This window comes from Perca flavescens, chromosome 11 (genome assembly GCF_004354835.1).
Source record: "Perca flavescens isolate YP-PL-M2 chromosome 11, PFLA_1.0, whole genome shotgun sequence".
NCBI classification, from domain to species: domain Eukaryota; kingdom Metazoa; phylum Chordata; class Actinopteri; order Perciformes; family Percidae; genus Perca; species Perca flavescens.
In genome coordinates, this window is record NC_041341.1 from 19,894,357 (window position 1) to 19,920,297 (window position 25,941).

Consider the following 25,941-nt stretch of genomic DNA (forward strand, 5'->3'; position numbering starts at 1 on the left):
TCACCGGAAAAGTGTTTCTAATAGCCTTCACTGGTCTCCGTCCAGAGCAACGGGGTCTATTGGTCCATTATATACTGTCTATGGTCTCAGGGGGACATGATGGGAGGGAAGCAAGGTCATTCGAAAATACTACAGGGTTTCTACTGATACAAAATCTTAATGCTAAATCGGTGAAGTATCCCTTTAAAAGAAGTAGCCAAAATCTTCTAAAACATATCCATTTATTAGCCCGTGTATTACAACAATAACCAAAGCAATAAGCTATAACGTTTAGTTTTGTTTTTGTCAATATTATAGTTTGTTTGTTGTTTTAACATGTGTTATTTTCACATAATCATAACAACAAAATAGCCTACCTCGTGTGTGATCATTATTGACACAGAGAGGGTCATTTCCTGTTTTGTAATCTTAGCGCCATGATGCCTTTAAGGTCACCTGTGCACGGGCTTCCTGTGGTCCTGCTTACCGAGGAGGAGTCTGCCGGTTGACTTCCAGTAGCTGCCTAGCCACCGCCTTCTTTTTGCCCCCCTCCCTTTTTTCCTCCTCTCCTCCTCCTCATCCTCAGCCGCTACTGCAGCAGCAGCCCGGCGCCTCCTGGATCCATGAAGAAAGCACCCCTGCACGGCACGTCCCCCGCCACGATGGGCCGCAAGCTATATAGGCTATTGCGTTGATGTGTTGATTTTGAGATATTTCAGTTATCAAATATGAATCATGCATTTGATATTTCTGGCCACTTTGCTCGTCAGCATCCTTTCGCCTTGGCTTCATCTATCACTAGCGTCATCCGGTATGTATATCAATAGCCTGCTGGCTTTTTTTTTTTTTTTGTCACTTTCATCAAATTAAACACACCTTTCACTTTCTGTGTTGAGCTAAAATAAAAACGGACGAATTACTGCAGGTGCACATCATCGCGTAACCCCCCAAAAAACAGATATTTGATTCATTATGCGGCGTCTACAGCGTGATGGTGCATGAGGCAGACTACAGCATCTCAGCATCTTTTGTTCATCTTAAAAAAATAGTGCTCTTTCTTATTTATGAGTAACGTATTTGAATTAACAGTCGCTGGGACTTTTTTTACTTCAAGTGCATGATATTATTTGCTATTGTCTAAGGCTATTTGGATTACTATTGCATAATGCTCACTGCAATCATCTGTATGATGCAGAGTCTCCACTTTGGCAATAAGCATATCAAAAGTATCTTTCAATGAAATAAAGCTCTTTATATTATGTATTCTAAATCAGTCATATGTGGTTGTCAGTATACGACTGCATGTAACCAATCTTACTGAACAGTGTCCTTAAGAATCACAGTGAAGCCGCGGCCAGTTGCCTCAGTATTATCAATGTGTTTTTATAAATGAAGGATGACCGCTGGCTCTGTGTGTGTGTGTGTGTGTGTGTGTATGTGTATGTACGTCAGGTTTTTCATGTCTGTGCGGTGGGAATTGTCTTGCAGTTTCTCAAGGAGTAGAGGACAAGGTTGAGAGGGACGCAGCGCCAGCCCTGCTGAAGCAACAGGCAACTGCAGCACCTGCTACAGACAACACAACACACCATGCAGTAAAGCATGTGATCACCTACCCCTCACGGTTGATCTACTACCTAAACGAGGACTCGGAGAGTACCTACCATGACCTGGACACCCGGATCAAGAACCAAGCCACAGAGGGGCAGGTAAGCCAGCATCGAGGAGGGATGGGTGAGGCAGATTGATGCTGGGATGTGGGAATAAGTTATTTCCTAGAAATAGCATGCTGTGCAAGGTTTTGAAGTTTCAAATCCAGATTACGACTTGTAATAAATCTTAACCCTTTTTTAAATGTAATTTTACTGCACAGAGTCAGACAAAACAAAGACACCCATTACACGCAGCACATTAACATTATTATGCGTTTAAGAACTGGAATGCCAGAGCGACCATGCTGAACGAAGAGTTTCTTCCAGTATACCCACTGTGCATTACCATCTGCCATTCATTCGCCACATCTATTATTTGTCCACTGTGCTGTAGACGATGTTGAAGGTGGACTCTTGAGGATATTATGTTGGTAGACTGTTATAATCTTTGCATCATCTGCAGTGACAACTCTTTTCTCCCTTAAAGGCAGTCCACCTCGCCCAAGCCAGTTTCCAGTTAGAGGCATTTGGCTCCAGATTTGCTCTGGATCTAGCATTGAACACGTAAGTCCTTCTCAATCAATCAATCAAAATGTATTTGTATAGCGCTTTACAACAACCAGCAAGTATCCAAAGTGCTTCACATCAGGAACTAAGAATAGAACAACATATCTTGCAATAAGAAGAATGAAACGTAGAAAACAGTAAAATCAATTTTCTTATCTCATCTAACTACAGTAATTCATGTTAGCTAAAACGATTGGTTTTAGAACTAGTCAGCTGCTGTGGTCATTAAAGGAGAATTCCAGATGCTACAGGGGTCTACTTTCTGTGTTAACTTTTCGGTCAGACTAAAGATGAGATTGTGAAATTATTAATTCTCCAAAATCTCTACAATGGAGGCGGCAAGTGCGAAGTTGGCCCAGTATTATCAATGTGTTTTTATAAATGAAAGATGACAGCTGGCTCTGTGTGTGTGTGTGTGTGTGTGTGTGTGTGTGTGTGTGTGTGTGTGTGTGTGTGTGTGTGTGTGTGTGTGTGTGTGTGTGTGTGTGTGTGTGTGTGTGTGTGTGTGTGTGTGTGTGTGTGTGTATACGTCATGTACATTGAGTCACAGTAGCCACATACAGGAAATACACAAGCAGTTAGCATTGGTCTGCATACACTAAAGGCAACGAGTCTGTTACCTTTCTGACATAAATCTATGCATTTTCCTGTTATTTCTAACAATTTGAAAAAAAAAATTGGTGAAAAAAAATTATATTAATATTTAAATAAATTTAAATCATATTCAAGTTTATGTTCTGCTTGTTCAGTTTTGTTTGGTAAATTGTTCAGTGTTGTTTGGTAAATTGCTGTTAAGTTTTATAGAGGATTTGAATAGCCATTTTTATTCTCAATTCTTATCATTTTGTTGCTGGGGATTTTCCTTAGGGGCTGGCTAAAACCTCTTTGGGAGGCGCCAAAAATTCCTCTATGCAGGACAATCCCTGATAATGCAGGGCTGTTTAGTTATACTAATTAAGATGTAGGCCTAATGTAAACTAAATGTGCACTTTGTACTTTGTAGGAAAAGTTTAACAAGAATATAATTAAAACAATGATTGGATTGGAGAAAGACACAAAAACTTGCTCATACATCAAACATACGGTAATATCCTTAAAACATTATGAAGTAGTTTGACTATGAAAAGATCAACAAAGTCTGGCATCAATATGACCAGAAACAGCAAGACAACTGACTTTAAGCAAGCAATATGTGTCATAGCTAAAAATAAATTGCCAACACTTGTGATTCCCGTCTGTAGATGACTGTTGTTTGTAAATGATATGTACTATTATATGTCAGATCCGTGATTAATGCAGCGTCAATCGACAATAATGTAATCAGGGAAACCGTAATTAAATAGGTCAGTGCGCTACTTTTCAGAATCCTAGTTTCCAGAGTGCTAAACACAATCTTATATCAGCTGCCAGACTACAGACAGACTGTTTTAAGAAAAGGATTTGGAAAACCAAAGTCTCTATTTTTAATAGGGTTTAATTGGTTTGCATCAAAATCAGCAGGGAGACAGTTACTCTGTTGTCTGTGATCACTGTCCCATTTGGAGACACGAGGCCCCGGACACTCAATGATATTGATTTACTGCCCTCACAAAGTAGCCGGTCTACATGTGTGAAGGCTTAATGTGCATGTGTACAAGGACTTTAAAATGCTGATTGAATTCCAGGTCCTTTAATGTGATTTAAAGCTGTATTATGTTATACAATATTTTAATTTTAGTGAGTTTTGTTGCTGTTAGATGTTAAGACTTACACATTTGGATTTTTAGTCTATGTGCTGGTATTCAGTCTCTGGTTACTTTAAAGTGTAGTTTCATCACCTTAGCAAAAGAAAAATTGTGGAAAGCTTCAATACATTGGTTCAGGACATTTGTATTTACTTAAAGGTCCCATGGCATGAAAATTTCGCTTTATGAGGTTTTTTAACATTAATATGCGTTCCCCCAGCTTGCCCAGTGGCTAGAAATGGCGATAGGTGTAAACCGAGCCCTGGGTATCCTGCTCTGCCTTTGAGGAAATGAAAGCTCAGATAAGCTGATCTGGAATCTTGCTCCTTATGAGGTCATAAGGAGCAAGGGTACTTCCCCTTTCTCGCCTTTGTCCAACCCATGAGAGAGATACATCATGGCTTTCAAACGAGCAAAGTGGCAGTTGGTCAAGGCCACACCCCCACCCTCCACCTTGCCCCCCCTCTCTCCTCCTCAATACAGACACAGAAATGGCACATACTAAGGAAAGCTCATTGTGGGACTGGCTCTAGTGGCTGTAAATCTGCACCAAGGCTGAATTTCGTGAAAGAGACTTCAGATATAGTATTAGGGGACCACTAAGGTCTAAATAAAAGCATCCAAAGGACCATGTCATAGGACCTTTAAAAAGCTGTAGACACACAGTAATGAAGTGAAATTACTCTGGATGCTCTGCTATCTTTGTAGTGGTTTGAGCATCATCTCAATGCCACTGTAGAAACCTACAAAGTGCAGATTTTAACAGCTATCTGCATAGCGTGTCTTATTGTGCAACTGTACAAAGTTAGATAATATAAGAGAGTCTCCAGGAATTATGAATTTGCTGTTAAGCTCTATGTTGTTAGGAGGCCGCATATCTTTATTGAAGACTTGATGCTGATGTATCTTTGTGTACATGTATTGTTAAAGGGTAACTACCGTTTTGTTTTAACCTGGACCCTATTTTCCTGTGTTTTTGTGTCTAAGTGACTGATGGGAACAACAATCTTTGAAATGAGAAAATAGGGTCCAGGTTGAAAAAAACGGTAGTTACCCTTTAAATAGCATAGGGACAGATACATGACGAAGTGAACTCTCTCTTCCTGTCATTCCCAGCTCACACAATCACACATCATGTTGAGAAGATGTTGTCCTGTACCATTCTCAGACATTCAGCAATCACCACATAATACAGCAGCGACTCTTCACAGAAGCAGGCTTGAAAGTGTGACCTTTATTCCCAGCTGTTTGCTTGTACTGTAGGTTATCTGTGAGACACATGAGCTAACTTCAGTGTGTGCCTTTTTTGTGTGAGAACAGGGGTTTGAATTCTGCTTGGTGTTGTAGCTGCGACAGTACTGATCTAAATATAGATAGGTCTGCAACCTGCCAATGGCTCAACTCTTACTGTACCTCGGACTGCAAACCAAGGAAGCATTTTTTTTGCCACTGAAAAGATGTTTTTTCAGTTGATATAAATCATATATTGATAGAATTAAAATATGAATGAGAAGAAAAGTGAATAGGTTTAGCGCTACTTCTTCAGAGCATCTCCATTTATTTAGACTTATTTCCATATGTTAGAGGTATGAACAGTAATGACAAGTGTCACAACTGGATTCCGAGCTGCATTTGATCTGGCGCCCAGATGTAAGAACTAAAAACCTGCAGTTCTTTTGGTCCTCCCTCTCTTCCTCCCCTCTGTTTGCTGCTGCTGCATTGTAGCACTCAGTCTCCTGTGAACTGAGAGACCTCAGGGCAGGACTCCCTTCTCATGGCCTCAACACACTTTCACAGCTCTCACAGACATTTCAAACACACACATCGATGCACTTACTGTCTCTTTACACCTCCATGCACTGCAGTGCTGCCCACACACACACTCACACACACTTATACAAACACCATTACACCCTTAGTTTGGCCCACTGTCCTAGCCCTGCCTCATCTGTCACGCTATTATTAGCACCTCACTCAGGAATCTCTAACAGATGCCGCTCATCCTCGACTCTCCTCTCATAATGGTGCTCTTCCTGCTGAGCATCACTCAAAAATGTCACACTGCTGGTGTTACAGAACTAGATCCAGCACTTCCATCTTTTTTCTTTTTTCTTTTCTGCTGCTACGCCACTACATGTCCACGGAAAGGATGATGTGTTTTTTTTTTTATTTGCAAGGTTACTCGAGAAAAAAAGAAAAACGCCATTGTGGCAGAAATGGCAGTCTCTTGAAGTCAGCTGTCAGCTAACAGATTGAGTGTGTGAAATGATGAGGAACGCTGACTCGAGTAGCTGGAACTGCCCGGGAGGACTGTTGTGTTCAAGGTGAAGCCGAGGCCTCGCAATCATTTATCACGTTAGGCTTCATTGGCAGCTTTCAGACAACGTTACTTGTTTCTGTTGCTGTTGTGCGTGCTATTACTCAACCAGTGATCTAATTTTGGGAGATTTGAGGAAGAACCATCTTCTGTACATGCACTTGTGTAAAATGTAGTTTCACAGTGCTTGTTTAAGATCCTCTGTTTCACTTAGATAACTCAAGGGCCACTTTGCAAAATGTGTGAGTAACTGTGCATCCTGTTATAAAAGTATATATTGGGTTAAATGTGACATAATTTTTCCTGAGGGCAGGTAACATTTAACATATCCGCCACACTTTTGAGATACCATGGGAGTGTTTGTGCATGTTAATCCAGGCACAGAGTGTTCTTGTTTAAATGCCAACCAAAGCACTACTCACCGCTAGTTGAAAACCACAATATGTGAGTCAGAGAAAGCAAAGGCAGGCAGTCTCTTCTGTGTTTTTTATTGTCACTGCATCACATCCGTCCACCCTAACCAAACTACAATGTCTGTTTTTACAGTGACTTGCTGTCTTCAGATTATGTTGAGATCCACTATCAGGCGGGCAAACCTGTTCTGTCAAAGGTAACGTCTTTTCTAGATGTGGTTAAAATGTTACAGTGAACATCTTCCCTGTTTTGGTGAATCTGTGTTCTGAGTTTCCTTCAGCTGCTGTTTTTATTTTGTACAGTCACGAACATTGTCTGTGAAGCTAAAGGCAGAAATATGCTTGGTCTCAACTTTAGGAAATAGGCATTGCAACAAAAGACAGGAACAGATGTGAGGGTTGATTTCCTGTAAATCTGTTTGCTTGTCACCTTTTATCATCAAAACTTCTGCAAATTGGTAATCAAATTAACACTGTGACTTTCACGAGTCATCCAATTAACTGCATTTACATCTAGGATGTCTTCTTTGCAGACTAAGAAAAAAAACAAAATGTTCAGATGGATGGATATACTTGCATAGGTAGATTAAAATAGATAGATAGACTTGTATAGGTAGATTAAAATGTGAAAGTACATGGTTTTCATAGAACAGAAGGAAAGGAGATAGATAGAGGGGGGGAGAAAACAGGTTGGGAATGTGAGCTAGTTGCCTCTGCTGCTGCTGCTGCTGATTCAGGCACTGGGCTGGGCTGGGCTGGGCATACTGTAGCTGAATCAGCAGGGTTTTGCTCTCCTGCAGCCTCCTGCTGGAGCTCTGGTCACATGACAAGGGAGAGAAAGCCTTCTGCAGTATCAGTGCAGCGTGGGATGGGTGAAGTGAGAGAGAGAGAGAGAGAGAGAGAGAGAGAGAGGGGGTGAATGTCCTCTGCTCACCCTGGATCTGACAGCTGAGTCACAGATAGTGCCAGGATCCACCTTGCAATGTTTTAACTTAACATCTTCACAAGCAAAGACACCCCGCAGAAATGTATTGCAAATGTGCCAAACTTGGCATATGTGATACAAGCTGTTACCTCCTCTGAGAGGTTAAAAAATTCAAACACATGATAATTAAGTAAAAAAATACAACACATCACAATCTGAGACGTCATCTGTCAACGTATGCACAGTTATGTGTGGTGTGCTGCCAGTAATGCTGATTTATGGATGGGGTTTGCTGTGATGCTGCATTAGCACTGTCTCTTCTTCCCTCAGGGCGGTGAGCACTGTTACTACCACGGCCAGGTGAGAGGGAACGATAACTCCCATGTGGCCTTATCTACCTGCAACGGGCTGCAGTAAGTGAACAGCAGAGTTGTGTGTAATCCTCGCCGTGTTCAGAATATTTCTGGATACACTCATCTCTGCTCCTCAGCTCCTAATGACTCAGTATTGACTGCCTTCTCTCTCTTTTCTACTCTCTCTGCCCGGCAGTGGGATGTTTGACGATGGAGTCTATGTGTATCTAATTGAGCCCTTACAACAGACTCATTCAATCGTAAGTTCTTCCTGTCGCAGAGAACTAAAATATGTATTGCATAAAGGTTTTGACTCACTCATCTCCACCTCTCACACACACCACCCTTTGTAGATGCTGAGGATATCCTAATCACTCCAAGGACATTCCTGTTTTTAAAGGAAGGAGATGAGACAATGAAGCACTGTCTAGCCATTTTGTACAGTCTGTGTCCAGGAAAGTAATTGAGTACATTAGCTTATATACTAAATTTGGACATAGTAAGGTTTTAAACAAACGTGACTATTTTATATATGAGATGTGATGTATGTTTAACTTCTATTCATACTAGTCATGTTAATTAATAATATGTTCCGTTTTATGAGGTTGTGCTTTTCAAACTATTTCTTAGCCGAGAGCAGTGACTTCCTGGAGTCTTGTCATTGCCGTGAGGTTACCAGGCAACCTTGTCACTTCGCCAGGCCAAGAAATAATCTGGCCCATAACCACCCGTAAAATCACAAAATGCCGAAGATTACACAATTGTAATCAGATACAACTTGTTAAATAGTGAGCTTCAGAACTGCTGGTGGATTTTGTTCAGACAGAGCCAGGCTAGCTGTTTTCCCCTGTTTCCAGTCTTTATGCTAAGCTAAACTAACCTGCTGCTGGCTGTAGCTTCATATTCATCAGACACGCATAAGCGTGGTATCAATCTTCATAATCTGTTAACACTTGTTTGCCTCACCTCTGCAGGATACAGCTGCAAGGCCTCACAAACTAAGAAGAACAGCCTCCTTTCAATGGAAAAATTATTCAGAGGAACAGAGTAAGTGTTTCCATCACAGTCCTCCACCTCTGACCATCGCCACACCTCTTTTGACCCTGACATGGCCTTCCGTATGTGTGTTCACCACAAAACACACAAGTTTGGCGGCAAGTAGTGCTTCCACGGCTTGTTCTCATAGAGCTTTAAGAAAACACAATTTAAATGGATGTTACAGCCTAACATTTTATAATATTTAGTTTGGATTGGTGAGAAAGGAGGATTAAACTGGAATGATTTTTACAATTTTAATGTCTCTACTCTAGTATATCATACTTAGTGTTATTTAACACAGTACTTAATGGGAAATTCAGGGAAATTCCATTTTCTGGAAAAAAACAAAAACATCTCTTTGGCTTGAACTCACGAAAGAGGCAAACCCAGTTGTAAATATGTGAGTTGAAGTGTCACTGTTTCCTTGTGTGTGTTTGAAGTCGAGGACGAGGAGCAGCTCTTCTCGGAGCTGGATGACTTGTCCTGGCTGAAGCGCAGGAAAAAGCGAGCAGTAAGTCTCTGATCTCACGTCTGTCTGAAGTGATGCTAAAACATTTGTTCACCCACCCTTAAATTGTTATACAATGAATATAAAAACTTTCAGTTGAGAACATGGTCAAAGTCTAACCTGTGGTCATAATGGAACATATAAAGACAACACTCTAATCCTAATAATTGCTGGTGTGTTTTTATTTTGCAGATGCCTCGCAGTGTATTTGAGGAGATGAAGTATTTGGAAATTATGATTGTCAGTGACCACAGTATGGTATGTAGCTGATAGTTTCTCAGAAAAACACCCTCATCTATATTTGAGACCTTTTTCCCACAAGGGGGAGCAGTGAATGCAGCACATTATATTGAGTGAGCACCATCAAATCACTGCAGCTTATTTATCTGTGTTGTTCTTTCTTTGTGCCTGCAGTTTAGACGACACAAGACCAAGCAGCACACAAGGAATTTTGCCAAGTCAGTGGTGAATGTTGTGGATGCTGTGAGTAAACTCTTTAGTTACCCTGTGTATGTTTATAGATCCACTTCAGAATTTACATACACACAATTATTTGTTTTTTATTTGCCACTCTAGCCGCGCGGCTCTAGGAGTGGTTAGTCGATCCACCACTTTGGTCCAGGCTGAAATATCTCAAAAACTATTGGATGGATTGCCATGACTTTTTATACAGACATTCATGGTCCCCAGATGATGTATCCCAATGACGTTGGTGATCCTCTGACTTTTCCTGTAGCCACCAGTAGGTCAATTGTTTCACTCGTCCTGTAAAATATCTCTACATCTACCGACATTCATTTTCCCAAAAGCATTAACCCTAATGACTGACTTTTCCTCTAGCGCCACCAGCAGCAACAACAAGACATCATTTGAGTTTTTTTTAGTGCTAACTAGCAAGTGTAGCATGCTAACATACTAAACTAAGATGGTGAACATAGTAACCATAATAGCATGTTGGCATTGTTATTATGATCATGAGCATGTTAGGACTCGCATTAACATCTTGCTCAAAGCTCCGCTGTACTCATACATACAACACATTGACTTAAGTACAAGTAAAAATACTACTCTGTAATAATACTCTGTAACAAGTAGAAGTCCTACATATCAGACTTCACATAAGTAAAAGTAAAGAAGTATTGACTGCCAAAATTTACTGAAAGCATTAGAGTAAAAAATAAATGTAGTGAAATAAAAAGTTAAATAAAAGTAGTAGAAATTTAAAGTAGCATTACATTGAAATAATCAAGCAAAGTAAAAGTACGTCAAAATTGTACTTAAGTACAGTGCTCGACTTCTTACTTTCCGCTAATGCAGCCTCAAACAGCCGTAAGCATGGCTATAGACTCTTAGATTTGTTTCTTGTTGTTTGGTGACAGCAGAATATAACATTTCACCCATGATAATGTAGCCTATATGTTGCGTACAGTACAACACAGAGGCATAGAGACAATGGTAGGTGCCAAATATGTCTTTACAGTGCACACCTGTTGATATATTAGTACAGCTGTAGTATATATCCAGGACGTTCCACCTCCAGGATTGGTCCGGATGTCACTCTTTACGGCCGGTTACCTTCCGCTTTCTTTGTGTTTGAATTTTAAACTGTGGTCGATTTTATGAGAACTATGGTTTACTGCTCATCAGATCTCTGCAGGGTAAATCCAGACAGCCAGCTAGACTATCTGTCCAATCTGAGTTTTCTGTTGCACGACTAAAACAACTTTTGAAGGTACACGTTCCACCAAGACAAGTTCCTTCCCGAGGCTATTTTGCAGCGGCACCGTTGCTTCGTCCGGTGCTTAGCGCCAAGATGGTTGTGATTGGTTTAAACAAATGCCAATAAACCAGAGCACGTTTTCCCCCTATCTCGTAATGCTGTGTGTACTAGCCAAACCCTCCTTCGCAGTGCTGTGGAGGAAGGTCTGAGACTAGTACAGCTGAAGACCTCCTCATGTGTCATGATGGAGTACATCTCTCTAACCCTAGTCGGCCCCCTAGTTGTCTTAATGTTAGTCTTTATTGCATTGTGCTGGTATTTGCTCTGTGTCCTCATCACGTGCATTAACACTCCCCTGTTCCTCCTTTTCCTCAGTGTGCTGCATCCCCTCATCTGTCCTCCTCAGACAGTACAGATCCAAATTCACACCCAGTGTTGTTCTCCTCTCCCTGTGCTGTTGCTGCTGCTCTCTCTCTGCCTCTCGCTCTCTCTGCCTTTCTTTATTCCTCCCCATTCACTGCACGCTTCAATGGCAGATCTTCAAAGAGCAGCTACATACACGTGTGGTGCTCGTTGCTGTGGAGATCTGGACGGACAAGGATCAGATCCCCATCAGTGTGAGGCCGCTTGAGATGCTGCGGGATTTCTCCAAGTACCGGCAGCAGAACATCAAGCACCATGCCGACGCTGTGCACCTCTTCTCGTAAGTTCTTTATTTAAACTAAATGTGATTTCATCACCCTTTGGTGCATCTTCTTTATTAATATGGATTTTTAGCCAATATTTAAGCTTTATTTGCAATATTTAGGTATTCTTTTGAATTTCCAGCATCTTTTTCTTAAAAAGTTGATTAAAACAGGTGGACGTAAACTTACTGTAGAATACTTTCCATTGTATTTATTTTTCTCTTATGGAAGTGTATTTTGTAAATATATAAAAATGCAAGCAAAATTATTGTTGTATTTTAGGTTTTTTGTACTCCGTACTGTGTAATCATGGCCGGGAGTCAATACAAATATGAACCTGAATCTGCAACCACTTCTGAGACCCAAATTATGTACAGTAGGCTGGATGCAAAACAGATAGCTTCTGCATGAAATAACTAACCAGTATCTTAGTTTGGCATTATTTTCCTACAGCCTGATCCATGCTTTGACGTTATTAATATTCTCTCTGTACCTTCATGGTGTTAAAACAGCACTGTGTCCACAGGAGTGAGGTGTTTTAAGCCCCCAATGTCATCTTCCAGGCAGTGCTGCCTGGAAGGCACCAGGATTAGGCAATGGTTAGGTAATGGGAAAGGGTTAAGGTTAGGGTTAGGTGCAGCGCTGCCTTGAAGTCGACGTTGGGGGCTTAAAACACCATCGAGCCAGGAGTAATTCAAGTGATGGTTCGGCGTAATTTCACCCTAGGGTCCTTTGCACCATGACCTCAAGCCAAACAAACCCCCATAAGCTTTTTTCACCTGGATCGAACATTGGGAGAGTTAGCGTTAGCTGAATAGCTTAGTGCAGGCGTTAATGGATCCAACTGTGTATTTCGTAAGTTACCCCACTAATAATGCCCAAAATGATACCAAACTTCTCAGTCTAAGTATGTCTCTTTGTCTTCCATCATTCTTGTAGAAATGCGACCTTCCACTACCGCAGGAGCAGCGCAGCATACTTTGGAGGCATGTGTTCTGTGAGCCGAGGAGTAGGGGTCAATGAGGTCAGATTTGCTGTGTCTAACACTGAGCATCACCCTGTATCACAGAGACTGACTGCAGGTGAATAATCCCTGGTCTCTGCTGTGTCCACAGTATGGCAACAGCTTGTCCATGGCAGGGTCTCTATCCCAGAGCCTGGCTCAGAACCTGGGCATCCAGTGGGACCCAGCATCCAAGAGAAGTATACATGAAAAACACGTTCTTATCTCACAGCTAGTTTAAATGAACTGAGGGAGGGCAGGTTATTCAGAGCCAAAATCACAGTGTTCCGATCATTCAAAACATATTTTTCCTCACCTCTAGTTGTATTTAGCATGCAGATGGTTTTCGTTTTATTTGAAGTTACTTTGGACAAAAGTGTCAAATGAGTGTAACGTAATTTGCTGAGGTTTTGCAATATCATGCACTTTAGCTGTTCTTTTCCCCCCTTTTTTATGTTTTGTAGAAAATAGTTCTCAATAAAAGTGTCCAAAGAGAAATCTGTGGTTCGACCTGATTAATCAGAGAAATGGTGGTTACAAAGGCATGTTTCTTTTGAATTTTGGGCTTTCAGCATCGGAAATTCAATAACCCTCCATTCCATTGGCATGTTAGCAGATATCCTAAAAATTCGGCAAATAAAACAAATCCTTTGGCATGGCGAGATACCTCTAGGCGTAAGTAGGATATTTTGTTGTTTTGTGTTGTATCTTAAGTATGTTAATAGACGGAATGTAAGACAGTACATCTTTTTGTCATTTGAAAAAGTGTTATCTCAGATTTTAGGATTACAATCTTAAATGTCTTTATCATTTAAAGCAGGACATGGTGCCTATAAAACAAAAATATACCTTTTGACTGGACCAAACTGTGTCTTGTCAACTCTTATCTGTGCCAGAATTGACAGATGGAGGGGTGCACTGATTGATTTTGGAAAAAGTGGTCTAAAAGTAGAATTTTAGTCAGGCTCAAGAAGGATGAATTATGCCATTTGTTTTAAGATCACAGTGCTTAGTGAAGCTCAACCATCAGAGAGATTATTTTTACGGTCCCAAAACTGTCCGAGCTTGAGAAATGATTGTTAGTATGTCAGTGGAAAATAGAATTATTCAGCTGAAATCTTTGGAAATCAGGTGCTAAATGCACCAATTTAATGCTGATTATCTTTGAGATGATAAAGCAGAAATACAATCATTGTATTTAAATACTTGTCTTGAAAAACATCTTTCTGTGCATTTATCTCACGGTCTGTTTCTGTGTTTTTCCTGTCCTCTCTTACTTTTTTTTTTGCAGAGGAATGCGGTTGTGTTGACCCATGGCCTGGCTGCATAATGGAGGACACTGGGTAATGTCCAGTATATCCCTGAGAGAGAGAGACACACAGACACACACACACACACACACACACACACACACACACACACAAGAGAGGGATAGTGGAACAATTAGAGATGCTTGTTTATGGTCAACCACTAATGTAGTCTGGGAGTGTGAGAATGAATGCAGAATTGGTAGATACATTCTATTCTATTCATACATACGTTCTGTTTTGACCTTACTGATAATTCAAAATCTCACCAGTCAACCCTTTTGTTTTTTTGTGTAAAACAATTTTTAATTAAAGATTCAGTCAGTTAAAGAATATACTAATCAGTGAGCCCATTTTCAGCTGGTAGATACAGACTGCACGTTAATATCAGGTATAAATGGGATCAGTATGCTTTTATCAACTACTATTATTGGAAAAAGGTTGACAAAGGGGCACAGCAACATTATATACTTAAAAATGCACCAGTAACTTTCCACATCTCTGCACATGAAGGCATGTCATTGTTGCTTACTGTTTAATCATAGCAATTCATTTTTCAGTTGTGTTTTGGTCTGCTCCCATTTTGTTTTCTTATTTCCTGGGATTTGCCGAATTGAGGACAAAGTTACACTATAAGATAGCAGTTGTGTAAAATAAATGAACCAAGATCTTAATGTGACATAATTTTTATGTAGACTGATCCATGCTTTGACCTTTGACCCCATAATATTCTGACAGTATTTTCACAAGGTATCTGCAGGTCTTAAAATGTCCTTAAAAGCATTGTATTTTGTTTCCTTAGAAGGTATTGAAAAGACTCAAATTTAATTTACAAAGGTCTCAAATATGTTCTCTTTCCTGTCATAGGCAGTTAGTTCTAAACTGTTTTTGTATCTGATTGTGGGCTGTCAGGAGATGTAAAAGTAAAAGTGTGATTGTTTCAAACAGTGGATTGTGCAACAATCCTTATTTGTAGAGCTCACAAAAGACCTTCGGCAAACACTGCCACTACCATTAGCTACATCACCAAAATAAACTCTCATCAATCAGTGTGAAGAATTTGAGAACATATACAGTAAACATTAATAGATATCAGTAACAGTAGTCCGTAATGAATAGCTTAATAAAGCTGTGTGTGTGTGCAAGAGATGCTCTAATGTCTTGTTATGGTGGCAAAAAAAAAAACACTCCTAATAAAAGTGGCTCAACAGACACATGGCACCCGACAGCATTTTAAACCATGCTTCCATCCTCATTGATCGACACTTACAGTTCTTGTTAATTATCACTTGGTTTTCTGTCTCTTCAGAGTCCAACACCCACGGAGATTTTCCAAATGCAGCATCTCAGACTACAAGGAGTTCCTTTTAAAAGGTGGAGGCTCGTGTCTGTTTAACAGGCCAACCAAGGTTAGACGCTCACAACTCTGCCCCAACTGTCATGAATCACACATATGCTCCATCCTTTACACTCTCCTGTCTGCTTCTGTTAGCTGTTCGAGGCAACAGAATGCGGTAATGGATTTGTGGAAGTGGGAGAGGAGTGCGACTGCGGAGCGAGAGCAGTGAGTTTCTTTTACTTCAGAATGTCAAATCTGTTTGTTGTCGTCTATGTGTTCAGAAGAATGAAGCTCTTCCCACTGTTTATTTCCAGGAGTGCTACAAGGAATGCTGCAAGAAGTGTTCCCTCGCCAATGGGGCGCACTGCAGCGATGGCCCGTGCTGCAATAACACATGTCTGGTATGAGTTTTGTCTTTTCTCAAAGTTTTACAGCCCAAAACATTTATTTACACCTCTGACTTTTATCTTCTTTCCTTTTCCTGCCAGTTTTATCCACGAGGTTACAGTTGCCGCTATGCTGTGAACGACTGTGATATCTCAGAGACTTGCTCTGGGGACTCTGGACAGGTGTTCTTGTGTTGCACCGTTACATTTTTTTTCAGTTTCAAACTTATTGCATATTTTATTATTTCATGTTTAGGATAATGTGCATGGTTATGAAGAAGTCTAATGTTTGTCACTGTTTGCAGTGCCCTCCCAATCTTCATAAACAAGATGGTTACCTCTGCCAGGTAAACCAGGTAAGCAAACTAATGACATAAAAAAAAAGGAGCAGTCATGCATCAGAATAGCAGTTTGGGAGCAGCTGATATTTACTATCTTGTTCTTTTCTGTCTGAAGGGCCGCTGCTACAACGGAGAGTGCAAGACCAGGGAAAACCAGTGTAAATACATCTGGGGGTCAAGTAAGATTAATATTCCTTTTGGCTCACATTAGCTCGTATTAGTGGACTGTCAGAGTATTGTCATACAGAGACCGTCAGTCCTGGGCAGTTCATGCCTCTTCTCTTTCCCTCAGAGGCTGGAGGCTCTGAGAAGTTCTGCTATGAGAAGCTGAACACGGAGGGCACAGAGAAGGGCAACTGTGGAAAGGATGGAGACAAATGGATCCAGTGTAGCAAACAGTGAGTTTCAAAGGAATTCACTATGGTATTTCCTTATACAGCCTTGTCAGCGTGACCGTACTTTATATTTTTACATAGAGGCAGGGCTTTGGTTTCATTATTTTCTTTTATTACTGACAACAAAGGAGATTCACGTTGTTTTGAAGCCAACCAATAGAAGGCAACAGAGGGCACAGAGTTTACAGGAACTTTGTCCTTAAAAGCATTTGCAAGCCCAGCCCATATACTTGCAGTTGGAGCTTTCTTTCTTTTTTTGTGTTTTGGTAGCAAGGTTCTCTAAATACAGCCATGTTGCGAAGCAGGGCCACTGTTAAACATAAGAATGCTTTCCACAACTGAAAACAAATTGAATTGCTTACTGTGAGGGACTGTTGATTGACTGTCATTTTTCCTTCACCAAAATGCTTTAAATAATTAAAACAAAATTAAATGGGAAGTAACTGTAACAGAATAAATCAATCTGCTAGTCATACTAAATATAGAGGACTCAAAAGCAGTTGTTGAAAGACAGGTGTTAAGACAGGATTTGAAAGTAATGATAGATGGAAGAAAACCTGACAAGTCAAAAGGTATATAAAGTTGACGATTGGCGTCCGTACAGACTTCTCTCTGTTGTGTTTTCAGTGATGTGTTCTGCGGTTACCTTTTGTGTTCCAACATCGGCCGCAACCCACGCGTCGGAATGATGAAAGGAGATATCACCCCAGCCTCCTTCAACCATCAAGGCAGACTGGTAGACTGCAGGTAAACACATGTGTACTATATAACAAGACCTGTTCATGTCCTGGAAACTATAGTCTGCAGTCACGTTTTTTAGCACTTTTGGTCAAATTTTCCATGTATGAGTTTTTGCTCCCTCGCCTCCCCTCCCCTCCTTTCTTATCTTTCTCCCTCTTTCCCTTTCTCCTCCCTGTCCTCACAGTGGTGGCCATGTCCTTTTGGATGATGACACTGATTTAGGCTACGTGGACGATGGGACTCCCTGTGGGCCGTCAATGATGTGCCTTGACCGCAAGTGTCTGCCCATCCAGTCACTCAACATGAGCACCTGCCCTAGTGGACCTAATGGACAGGTGTGCTCTGCCCATGGGGTGAGTCCTGGTGCCAACTTACCCACAATTTACGCTTATCTCTTTGTGGTCTATCCAGGCTTAATAGCATTAATAGCAGTTATACAGACATCACTTAAGTAGACAGGTCCTTTATTGAGACATCAACATAAACTGGACAAATGCAGCCCACTCACTGTAATGTAACTGGTTTTTGTTGTTGTGTCCAGTGAGCCACCATGCACCAGCACCCTGGCACTGACACGCTTACATGAAATGCAGCCATTAATAATATATAATAATATTAGAAATACACTTTTTTACTATTCTACCTTTCATTATTAAATGCAGCTCAACGTGTTTCATGTAAATGCTAAACTAAGCTAATATTCAATAAAAGGAAGGCTACAATTTGCTTAAAAACAAGATTTAAAAGGTACTGTAAGTGTCGATATATTTCTTGAAGGCACACCGGTGTTTTCAATCCCTGTGGCTGATTAGTAACCTGACGCCGATCCACGAAGCGTATGAAAATACAACCACAAGCCCGCCCCTGCTGCTACAGGCAAAGCATAGCTCGTTAGCTCAGCAAGCAGGCAACATGTCGGTAAAGGATATTTGCAATTTGTGTAACAAGAATTTAGGAATAAAAGGCACCCTTTCAGGTTCCCGGACCGCTGACTGAAAATACTGGTTAGCTGATTGGATAAACCATCTGTCTATCACCACCTATCCCACCTCAAAACCAACGCTGATTGGCCCGGTCGTTTGGCTAACGGCTCCAAATTTTCTCTACCTCAAGATGCCAGACTGATCTGCGAGTGGAAAACTGGAGCTCGCGAGATCAGGACGGTCTCACGAGGCTAGCTGATTAGACCTTTTATTAGACCATTTATGTATTAGTGTTAACCTTTCAGAGGCGTTATTAGCTACACCTGTTTGACAAGTCAAATTGTCCTCTGTGAGAAAGGTCTGTCACTTCTTTAGGCCTTTTTCACAGGAGACACAGCCAGGTGTAAATAATAGAATTAACAATGGCTGAATTCCATTTAGTTGCTTCAGTTTCAGGGTCCCTGGTATTGTGAATGCTGGCTCACTGTCATGACTTACCCGGGACACTTATAGAACGGAGCCATATTTAATGTTATTAGTAGCACCTGTGCTACTACTATCACATGTCATAATGTCTGCTGTGAGAATGGCTTTTTGGGTTCCAGCACACTGTGGTTCATCCACTGTGGTTCATCCAGCCGTTGTTGTGTAATTCAATCAATTAGATTCAGTGCTGCCTGGAGAGCTGCTCTGATGTTGTTTGCATAATTATATGCGTCTTTAGAAAGCTGACCTGGCTAAAATTCCATTGTAGAGCTGTGATAGAATTAAGCTAGATCCAGAAATGTGTCATTATCGTTATCTACTTTTTACAGTGTAGTAAGTGTCTATGTGGGAGCCTGTGTTAACTGTGGATGAACAATGGTTCCCAAAAAGTACCAGTGTGTCAGCACCTTTTTATTTACAGCTCTTCCTTTCCCCTCCTCACCTAATCTATTTCTGTCTGATCTGTACAGGTGTGCAACAATGAAGCCACATGCACCTGCGACACCACCTGGGCGGGGACAGACTGTAGCATGCCTGACCCGCCTAAAGAGCCTGAGGCCACTCAGGACGAAGGACCCAAGGGTCGGTTTCCACCTCTTTCAACCTCTGGCGTCTGATAGAATGAATAACACACGCTTAGGTTTACTGATTTAATCTAGCCAAGATTCACGCTGACTTACATGTTTTTGTTCTTCAATATCGCAATGTCATTCTCAGTCACACTGTTAGATCGCGTAAAATGGCGACTGAAGGAGAATATAAAAGCAGTGTTACATTTGTACGGGACGGGACGGGGGTGGTGGTAAAGGGGGTGGGAAGCGTCACAGAGGGAACCGTGTCACTTCATCCATGACTCTGAAGCAGACGCCTGCTGTTTGTTTTTGACAGGGTGGTAATAATGCTCCTTTTCCCTCTGCACAGTGAGCGTGGCCACTAACAGGCTGATAGGGGCAGTAGCAGGGACCATTCTGGCCCTGGGGGTGATTTTTGGAGGCACAGGGTGGGGAATAGAGTAAGCATCTTTAACCCTTTCACAGCTCTTCCTCTCATAGTGGTGCCTCAGTGTGCGGGCGGTCTCGTGAGCCGGCCTGAGCCCGTGTGTGCGTCCCGGTGGCTTTGTGTTTTCTTGTGTGTTGGTGATGACCATATAATTGTTATGTGATTGGATGTTTTCAGTGTTGTGTGATTGATTGATGGATTCCCTCTCCTCCTCCTCCTCCTCCTCCTCCTCCTCCTCCCCCTCTCCTGCCTCTACCTGTTGTTCCCCATTACTACAAGCCTCTTTCTTCATATTCCCTCTTCTTCTTCTTGTCCCTTTTCTCTATCTTATTCTTAGTCGTTATGTGGTTGCTCCTGTGATCCTCTCCTTTCTGGGGCATGTGGGGCATTTAGATGGAAAACAGTCCTGAGAAGTGTCCAGTTAGTGACCTGGCTTGTCAGTCAGTGGTAGGCTGTGTGGTGACTGGGACCCCTAAAAACATTTTCTACTGCTCATACTGCAGACCACATATACATATCACCTGTCAATCTCTGTTTAATTAAACCTTTATAGTGATGGATACCCAGGGTCTAGTCTTCTGCACAACCTTCACAGACAAACCACTGATAATCACTACCTTAACTGACACCAGATACATAAAAATCCCAGGGCCTCTACTTCATTATCTTCATGTTACACACTAAAGGGGGCATGCAAAATACATTCTCAGATTCAGTCATTTTACTGTAACAGTACTTATGGTTATGTTTTCTGTTCCATGTGAAATCTTCATTGTATAGTTACATGTTATTTATACAGTAAGTGAGTATAGAAACTCATGTCTTTTTCCCCATAACCCTTTACAGGTCCTAGTGCCACCAATCTAATAATAGGCTCCATCGCCGGAGCCATCCTTGTGGCTGCCATAGTGCTGGGGGGGACTGGATGGGGCTTTAAGTAAGCAACACGCCGCATGCCTCTCCTGCTGTAACTCTAGCATCCCTGCTGCTTCTAGACACCAGGGTTTGACCTCCTGCTACAGAATATGGACCCCAGGGTGGACAATACACAAACACATATCTGAACTGTTCAACTTCATCCAGTGTTCAGTCCTGGTTGTTATAGAAGAGGATGTGGCTAGATGTGTGAACTGTGATTTGGAGAGACACTGGGCTCCATGTGGGGGTCGTCTGTTGATCTGTAGCAGAACCTCAAACTGATTGGACGGGCAGAGCTCAATGCCTGACGTGCATGTTAAGTCCTGATAACAGAGGGAAAAGAATACTTTTAATAACCAAAAAAAAAAAGCTTGTGTAAGCTTGTATTGATAAAATGTCCTCTCTGAAATCCAAAGATAGGCCTCTATTATATCTCTTGGTATCGAGGAAATGTACTTTAATGTACAATATATTAATAAAGTCCAATCTACCACTGATTAGCCTGCTGTCTTGAGCAACAGGGGTGTTACACATCTTAATCTAAATAGGTCTAAGAGACAACTCAGAAATACAATCCTGCAGCCACCAAAGCATGCCAGGTAGCAAAGCATCATGGTTGTCACCAAAACAAAAAACAAAAAGAAAGAAAGAAAACAGAATAAGAAACATTTCTGCATGTTGACTTGTTGATTTGAGGAGGTCAGTTCATTGCACAAAGGCTGAGCCAAACCCAGAGTGATTTGGTTCAGGGTTGTCATGCTCTCATCACTTCCATGATCTTTTTTCTCAGTATGTTACTGATTGAGGGAGATACTTTAAATATAGTGATGAGAGAGAGAGAGAGAAGCCAGGACCCTTTTTGTTGGCTGCAGCCTTTGTGCCATGGCTGGCCACACCCACCTAAGATGGCCAGGCTCTTGGACCCCACCCACACCAGCTGCCAATGCTGCCTGCTACACAGTCCTGGTACAGACACGGCACATTGCACTGCATGAACCACGCACAGCAATAGTGCCACCTTCAACTGGCCTACTATTGGAACAGGTGCATGACAAAGTGATAGGAGCCCCACAACAAGCCACAGTACGGGGAGGTTATGCATCACTCCTGTTGTCGTCTTTGTTGTTGTCCCACTGTTGTGGTAGTAGTCATTGTTGTTGCTGCTGCTGCTGTGTCTGTTGTTTATCTGGTTGTCTCCTCTTTCCCTCCTCTATAGAATATATTTTATGTTAGCTCTTTCTTCCCAGATGGTTATGTTTTGAGTGGAACTAATGTTTTTCCCATCCAAACTGGTAATGAGACATGTCTCCTATGCTTCTTGTAAACTAACGTTGCACGCACAAGTCAGTCAGCAGTTGTCTGTGAGAGGGCAACAGTGGACATTTATATTCATAGACCTTCAAAATGTATTTATTAGCTAATTTGAATGTAGGCTTTATTGTTCTTTTGCTCAATAAACTGGGTGAAGGTTTTCATTTAGGTCATTACTTCTAACTTAAGTTAAATGGATCCTAAATAAAAATGTATAAGAAAGTCATTTTACCATACTGTCAAATTATCATGAATTGGGATGTAAAGGTTTGTGAATATAAATACTTCTGATTGCCTCTTTGGAGTCAAGGCCAAACTGGCTCAATGTGGACCAGCCTTTCCTCACTTCAATGTCTTCGGCATTATGATCTTGAAGTCCTCAAATAATGATACAACCATAGAGATCCTTTTTATTTTCTGCTCTTGAATATACCAAAAAGAATTGTGTGTGGCATTTTACTTGCGAGTCTACTATTGTAAACTGAGGCGATGAGTGTGGCTGCTTGTCCAGGTTGCACTAGCCATGTTACATACGTGATTATAGCACACACTGACTCCTGTTTCTTGTCTCCACGTAAGAAATGTGAAGAAACGGCGATACGACCCCAACGCCTCAGCCATTTGACCCGGGGAGAGATGGCAATTGACAGACGGACTCCTCCAAGGCTTCCTTAGTTGGCTACTTGATAGCTGGACTGCACTTATTGCTGCTGATCTTTGGCATTAGATATACTTGAAAAAGACATAGTGGACATTTTAACAAATTCCATTGTAGTGACTTTAGAAATGCAGCCTTTTCAACTCCACCTCACCCATGTAACAAACCCACACCCCCACCCTGATCTCTAGAGTAACAGAGCTCCTCTTCCATCCTATAGTGCCAGTGCACAGGCGTTCAGGCGGAATCCACACCACTTTCTCACCTGGCATGATTTTCTGCACAAAAGTGTGCTGCTTGCTGGCCCCCTGGCATGAAGAGCCCTCTTTGCAGGGCTCTGCATGGCTACGAAAGCTATGAATATACCACACAAAAAAAACACACACAAAGAGAAGAAAAAAAAACGGAATCATCTAATGCAGGAGATAGACCTCGTTAAAAACCAAACCCAGTGGAAAGCCGGTTAAAGCTCCTATAGCTCACGTTTTTAACTGCTGTAGATTATTGAAGAGGCTGCAGGTGAGGACCCATAAGGGCAGTGCAGACCACATAGTGAATGCACATACCCAAAATTGTACATAAATAAGGAGTTCAGGTTTGGAATTAACAGCATATTTTACAAAGACATCAATTGCTTTTGTTTTTTATCTTAGCATGTTGTATAGCGGGTGTTTTTGGCAATGTTATTGAAAAGAATTGGAGATTTGGGCCAAAATTGTGATCGCACTCTGCATAGCCTCCTGTGATTGTTTGGGCGGAGGTCAAAGGTTAGATTCAGCGGACAGAGTAGCTGTGGTTGTTGAGGAGAAGCATGTCAGTTCTAGAGGGATTCAGACTGATATGTCCGATTAACGTCACAAGACCCCCCCCCCCCCCCTCTCTCCCAAAGTATCTTCTACAGTGACTCAAAAGCCAAAGAACTAATCACCTGAACATATGGATGTTGTTGCACACAGAACACTTTCTCCTCTGTCTGCAGCCAGTGGTGCCTCTCCTACTGCTGAAGGCATGAAGTCTGTCCATGCAGGCGCTCACCTGTCCAGCCAGGTCTTACGTAACGGTCCTCAATAACACCCACTATACTGGCTTAACCTTTTTGCTCTCATGAACTCTTAGTAGAAATCAAGTTCAGCTCAACTGGTAACGCTGCATGCAATCACTATAGTGGGCTTATAATTCTATATGGGTGTCCCCAAAATCCGCAAGAAAAATATGCTATAAAAGATAGGTGCATGTCAACAACAAAAACATTTAACTTTTATTTACTATGCAAAGAGAGATATTGCACAAACGTATGGGGAATAACGATATCAATGTAGACATGGAATTACAAAACCATTCTGCTAATCAGCTAATCTTTTGTATTTGGCCACTCCACGTCTCATTTCACTTTGCTTCAACATACTCCAACTATGAATGGACAAATGGAAAAAAAGATAATTATTAATATTTCCAATGAAAAGCGAGAGAGCAACCTTTTACATTTGTGGAACTGAAAATCATTTTTGTGTGTTTTTCATCCGGTCTGATGTTTTTAATCTCACACATGCACACACACGTACACAAACACATTGTATGGTGCCTGTACATATTGAGGCCTGAACAGTTTCCTTGTGCAGGGCTATTATTTTCAGTCCAGCTGATAGTTGGTGTGTTCCAGGTGCTGCCATAGCACTGGCATCGTTGTAATCTCCTCCATGTTACTCATCATCTGGTGTCCCTCTCTCACTGCATCATGTACAGTTGGACCGACGAATAAACTACTGACAAATTTTATGTGAGTGTTTTGTGTTTTTCCCTGCCAAATCATCACTGAACTGATTTTGTGTATGTACACTTCACATGAACAAGTACCAAGCTGGCCATCACCGGAAAAGTGCTTCTAATAGCCTTCACTGGTCTCCGTCCAGAGCAACGGGGTCTATTGGTCCATTATATACTGTCTTTGGGCTGGATAGGGAGTGGAACGGCTTTCCGTAGACCGGCTTTGGTAAAAACAATAGGGTAAAACTGGACTTTTGATGACGTTGGGAAGTTGCGTGGAATTATGGGAGTTTTTAGTGTTAAACACCTTCGCTGCCGGTTAGAATCGTTAGAATGCTTCAGTTCACGGGCGAGTTTACCCGTTCAAGTTTATTCACGTTACGTTTATTCATGTTATTGTAATAAAATAGCTGCAGTTTCCCCAACATAATTACGTTTTTCTTGATTAGATTTGTATTTGTAGCTGACCAGTTAGCTAGTGAGCCAGCAAGCTAACAGTAGCCAGCAGCTAAAACACAAAATATTTCACATATCAATGTCACCTTTTGGATGGTTTCAACACCGGGGCGGACGGGGTTTGTTGTAACGCTAGCTAGCTACTAAACCAGGTTGAGAGACGGGTGTGGGTGGGGGATTGTCGGGGAAATCTCCGCGATAGCGAGCCAGGACGTTTGATGCCTGTTGTGCAGCAGCATAACATCTCCCAGCTGCCCGGAATTATCTCCCCTTCACTTTTCAGTAATCTTAACTTTTCGTTTTGGTGCTTAACCCACCTTTTGTCGGGTTAATTTAGCTAACCGTAAAGACAGCTAAACGCGAATGGGGGCAAAATTCGGCAGGGAGGAGATTTTCGGCACATAGATGCTACACCGGTAGCGCTACGGAGATGTAGTTACCGCTATGGATGTTGCCGCTGTTGTGGCTCGGTGCTGGGTCTGTTTCCCGACGTTTAATTAAACTGCCGTTAGCGTCGTAAGCACCAGGCACTGGAGATAGATAAGTTTTGGCCGGGGGTTGCTGTAATGAAAGTTGCTGGCTGATAGCTGACTGGGGGCTAACGGTAACTAGCTAGCTATATGTACCGGGGCTGTTGTCAGCTGTCATCCCGACTGAGTCTCTCTGCGCCGGGGGAGTGAGGCAGACAGACCGGGGTGTGCTACTTTGGCTAAATTAGCATTAGATTAATCGTCTATCTACAGCTAACGTTAATATTACTAGCGTCACTGTGTCCACGTTCGGACACTTATTGGCTAACGTTCTATCACAATATCTGTTATGATAGGAATATAAATGATCTATTAATGTTTTCAGTTAATTTAATGGTGTTAAACTAAAGTGTAAGTTGTCACCTTTCTAACGGTATATTGTTTTAACAATTTACTTAAGGTTTTACTTTATAAGAGTTGGCTAAAGTCCGCGAACACCGCTGAATTAGCCGTACGCTACCCTTGGCCATAACCGGACACCCCTATCTCCTAACTGTAAACAATG

The 25,941-nt window shown here is 41.7% G+C and overlaps 1 protein-coding gene across 2 annotated transcripts; it reads left to right on the plus strand.

Moving 5' to 3' along the window:
- The first annotated feature begins 350 nt into the window (after positions 1 to 350).
- Positions 351 to 24,462, plus strand: adam23b (ADAM metallopeptidase domain 23b). 2 transcript variants are annotated; one of them, XM_028590750.1, is made up of 26 exons: positions 351 to 790; positions 1,432 to 1,685; positions 2,116 to 2,192; positions 6,783 to 6,846; positions 7,905 to 7,987; positions 8,124 to 8,187; positions 8,902 to 8,974; positions 9,406 to 9,476; positions 9,666 to 9,731; positions 9,888 to 9,956; positions 11,730 to 11,896; positions 12,819 to 12,903; positions 12,995 to 13,082; positions 14,174 to 14,225; positions 15,499 to 15,598; positions 15,682 to 15,753; positions 15,843 to 15,929; positions 16,017 to 16,097; positions 16,220 to 16,270; positions 16,371 to 16,434; positions 16,548 to 16,653; positions 17,278 to 17,397; positions 17,576 to 17,744; positions 19,271 to 19,382; positions 20,646 to 20,736; positions 22,608 to 24,462. In XM_028590750.1, exons 1-26 carry the CDS (start codon positions 715 to 717, stop codon positions 22,651 to 22,653), a joined length of 2,388 nt encoding a protein of 795 aa, XP_028446551.1. In that variant the 5' UTR covers positions 351 to 714; the 3' UTR covers positions 22,654 to 24,462. The 2 variants fall into 2 exon arrangements, with proteins under 2 accessions (XP_028446551.1, XP_028446552.1); XM_028590751.1 differs by having other exon boundaries at positions 1,468 to 1,685.
- The last annotated feature ends 1,479 nt before the right edge of the window (positions 24,463 to 25,941 follow it).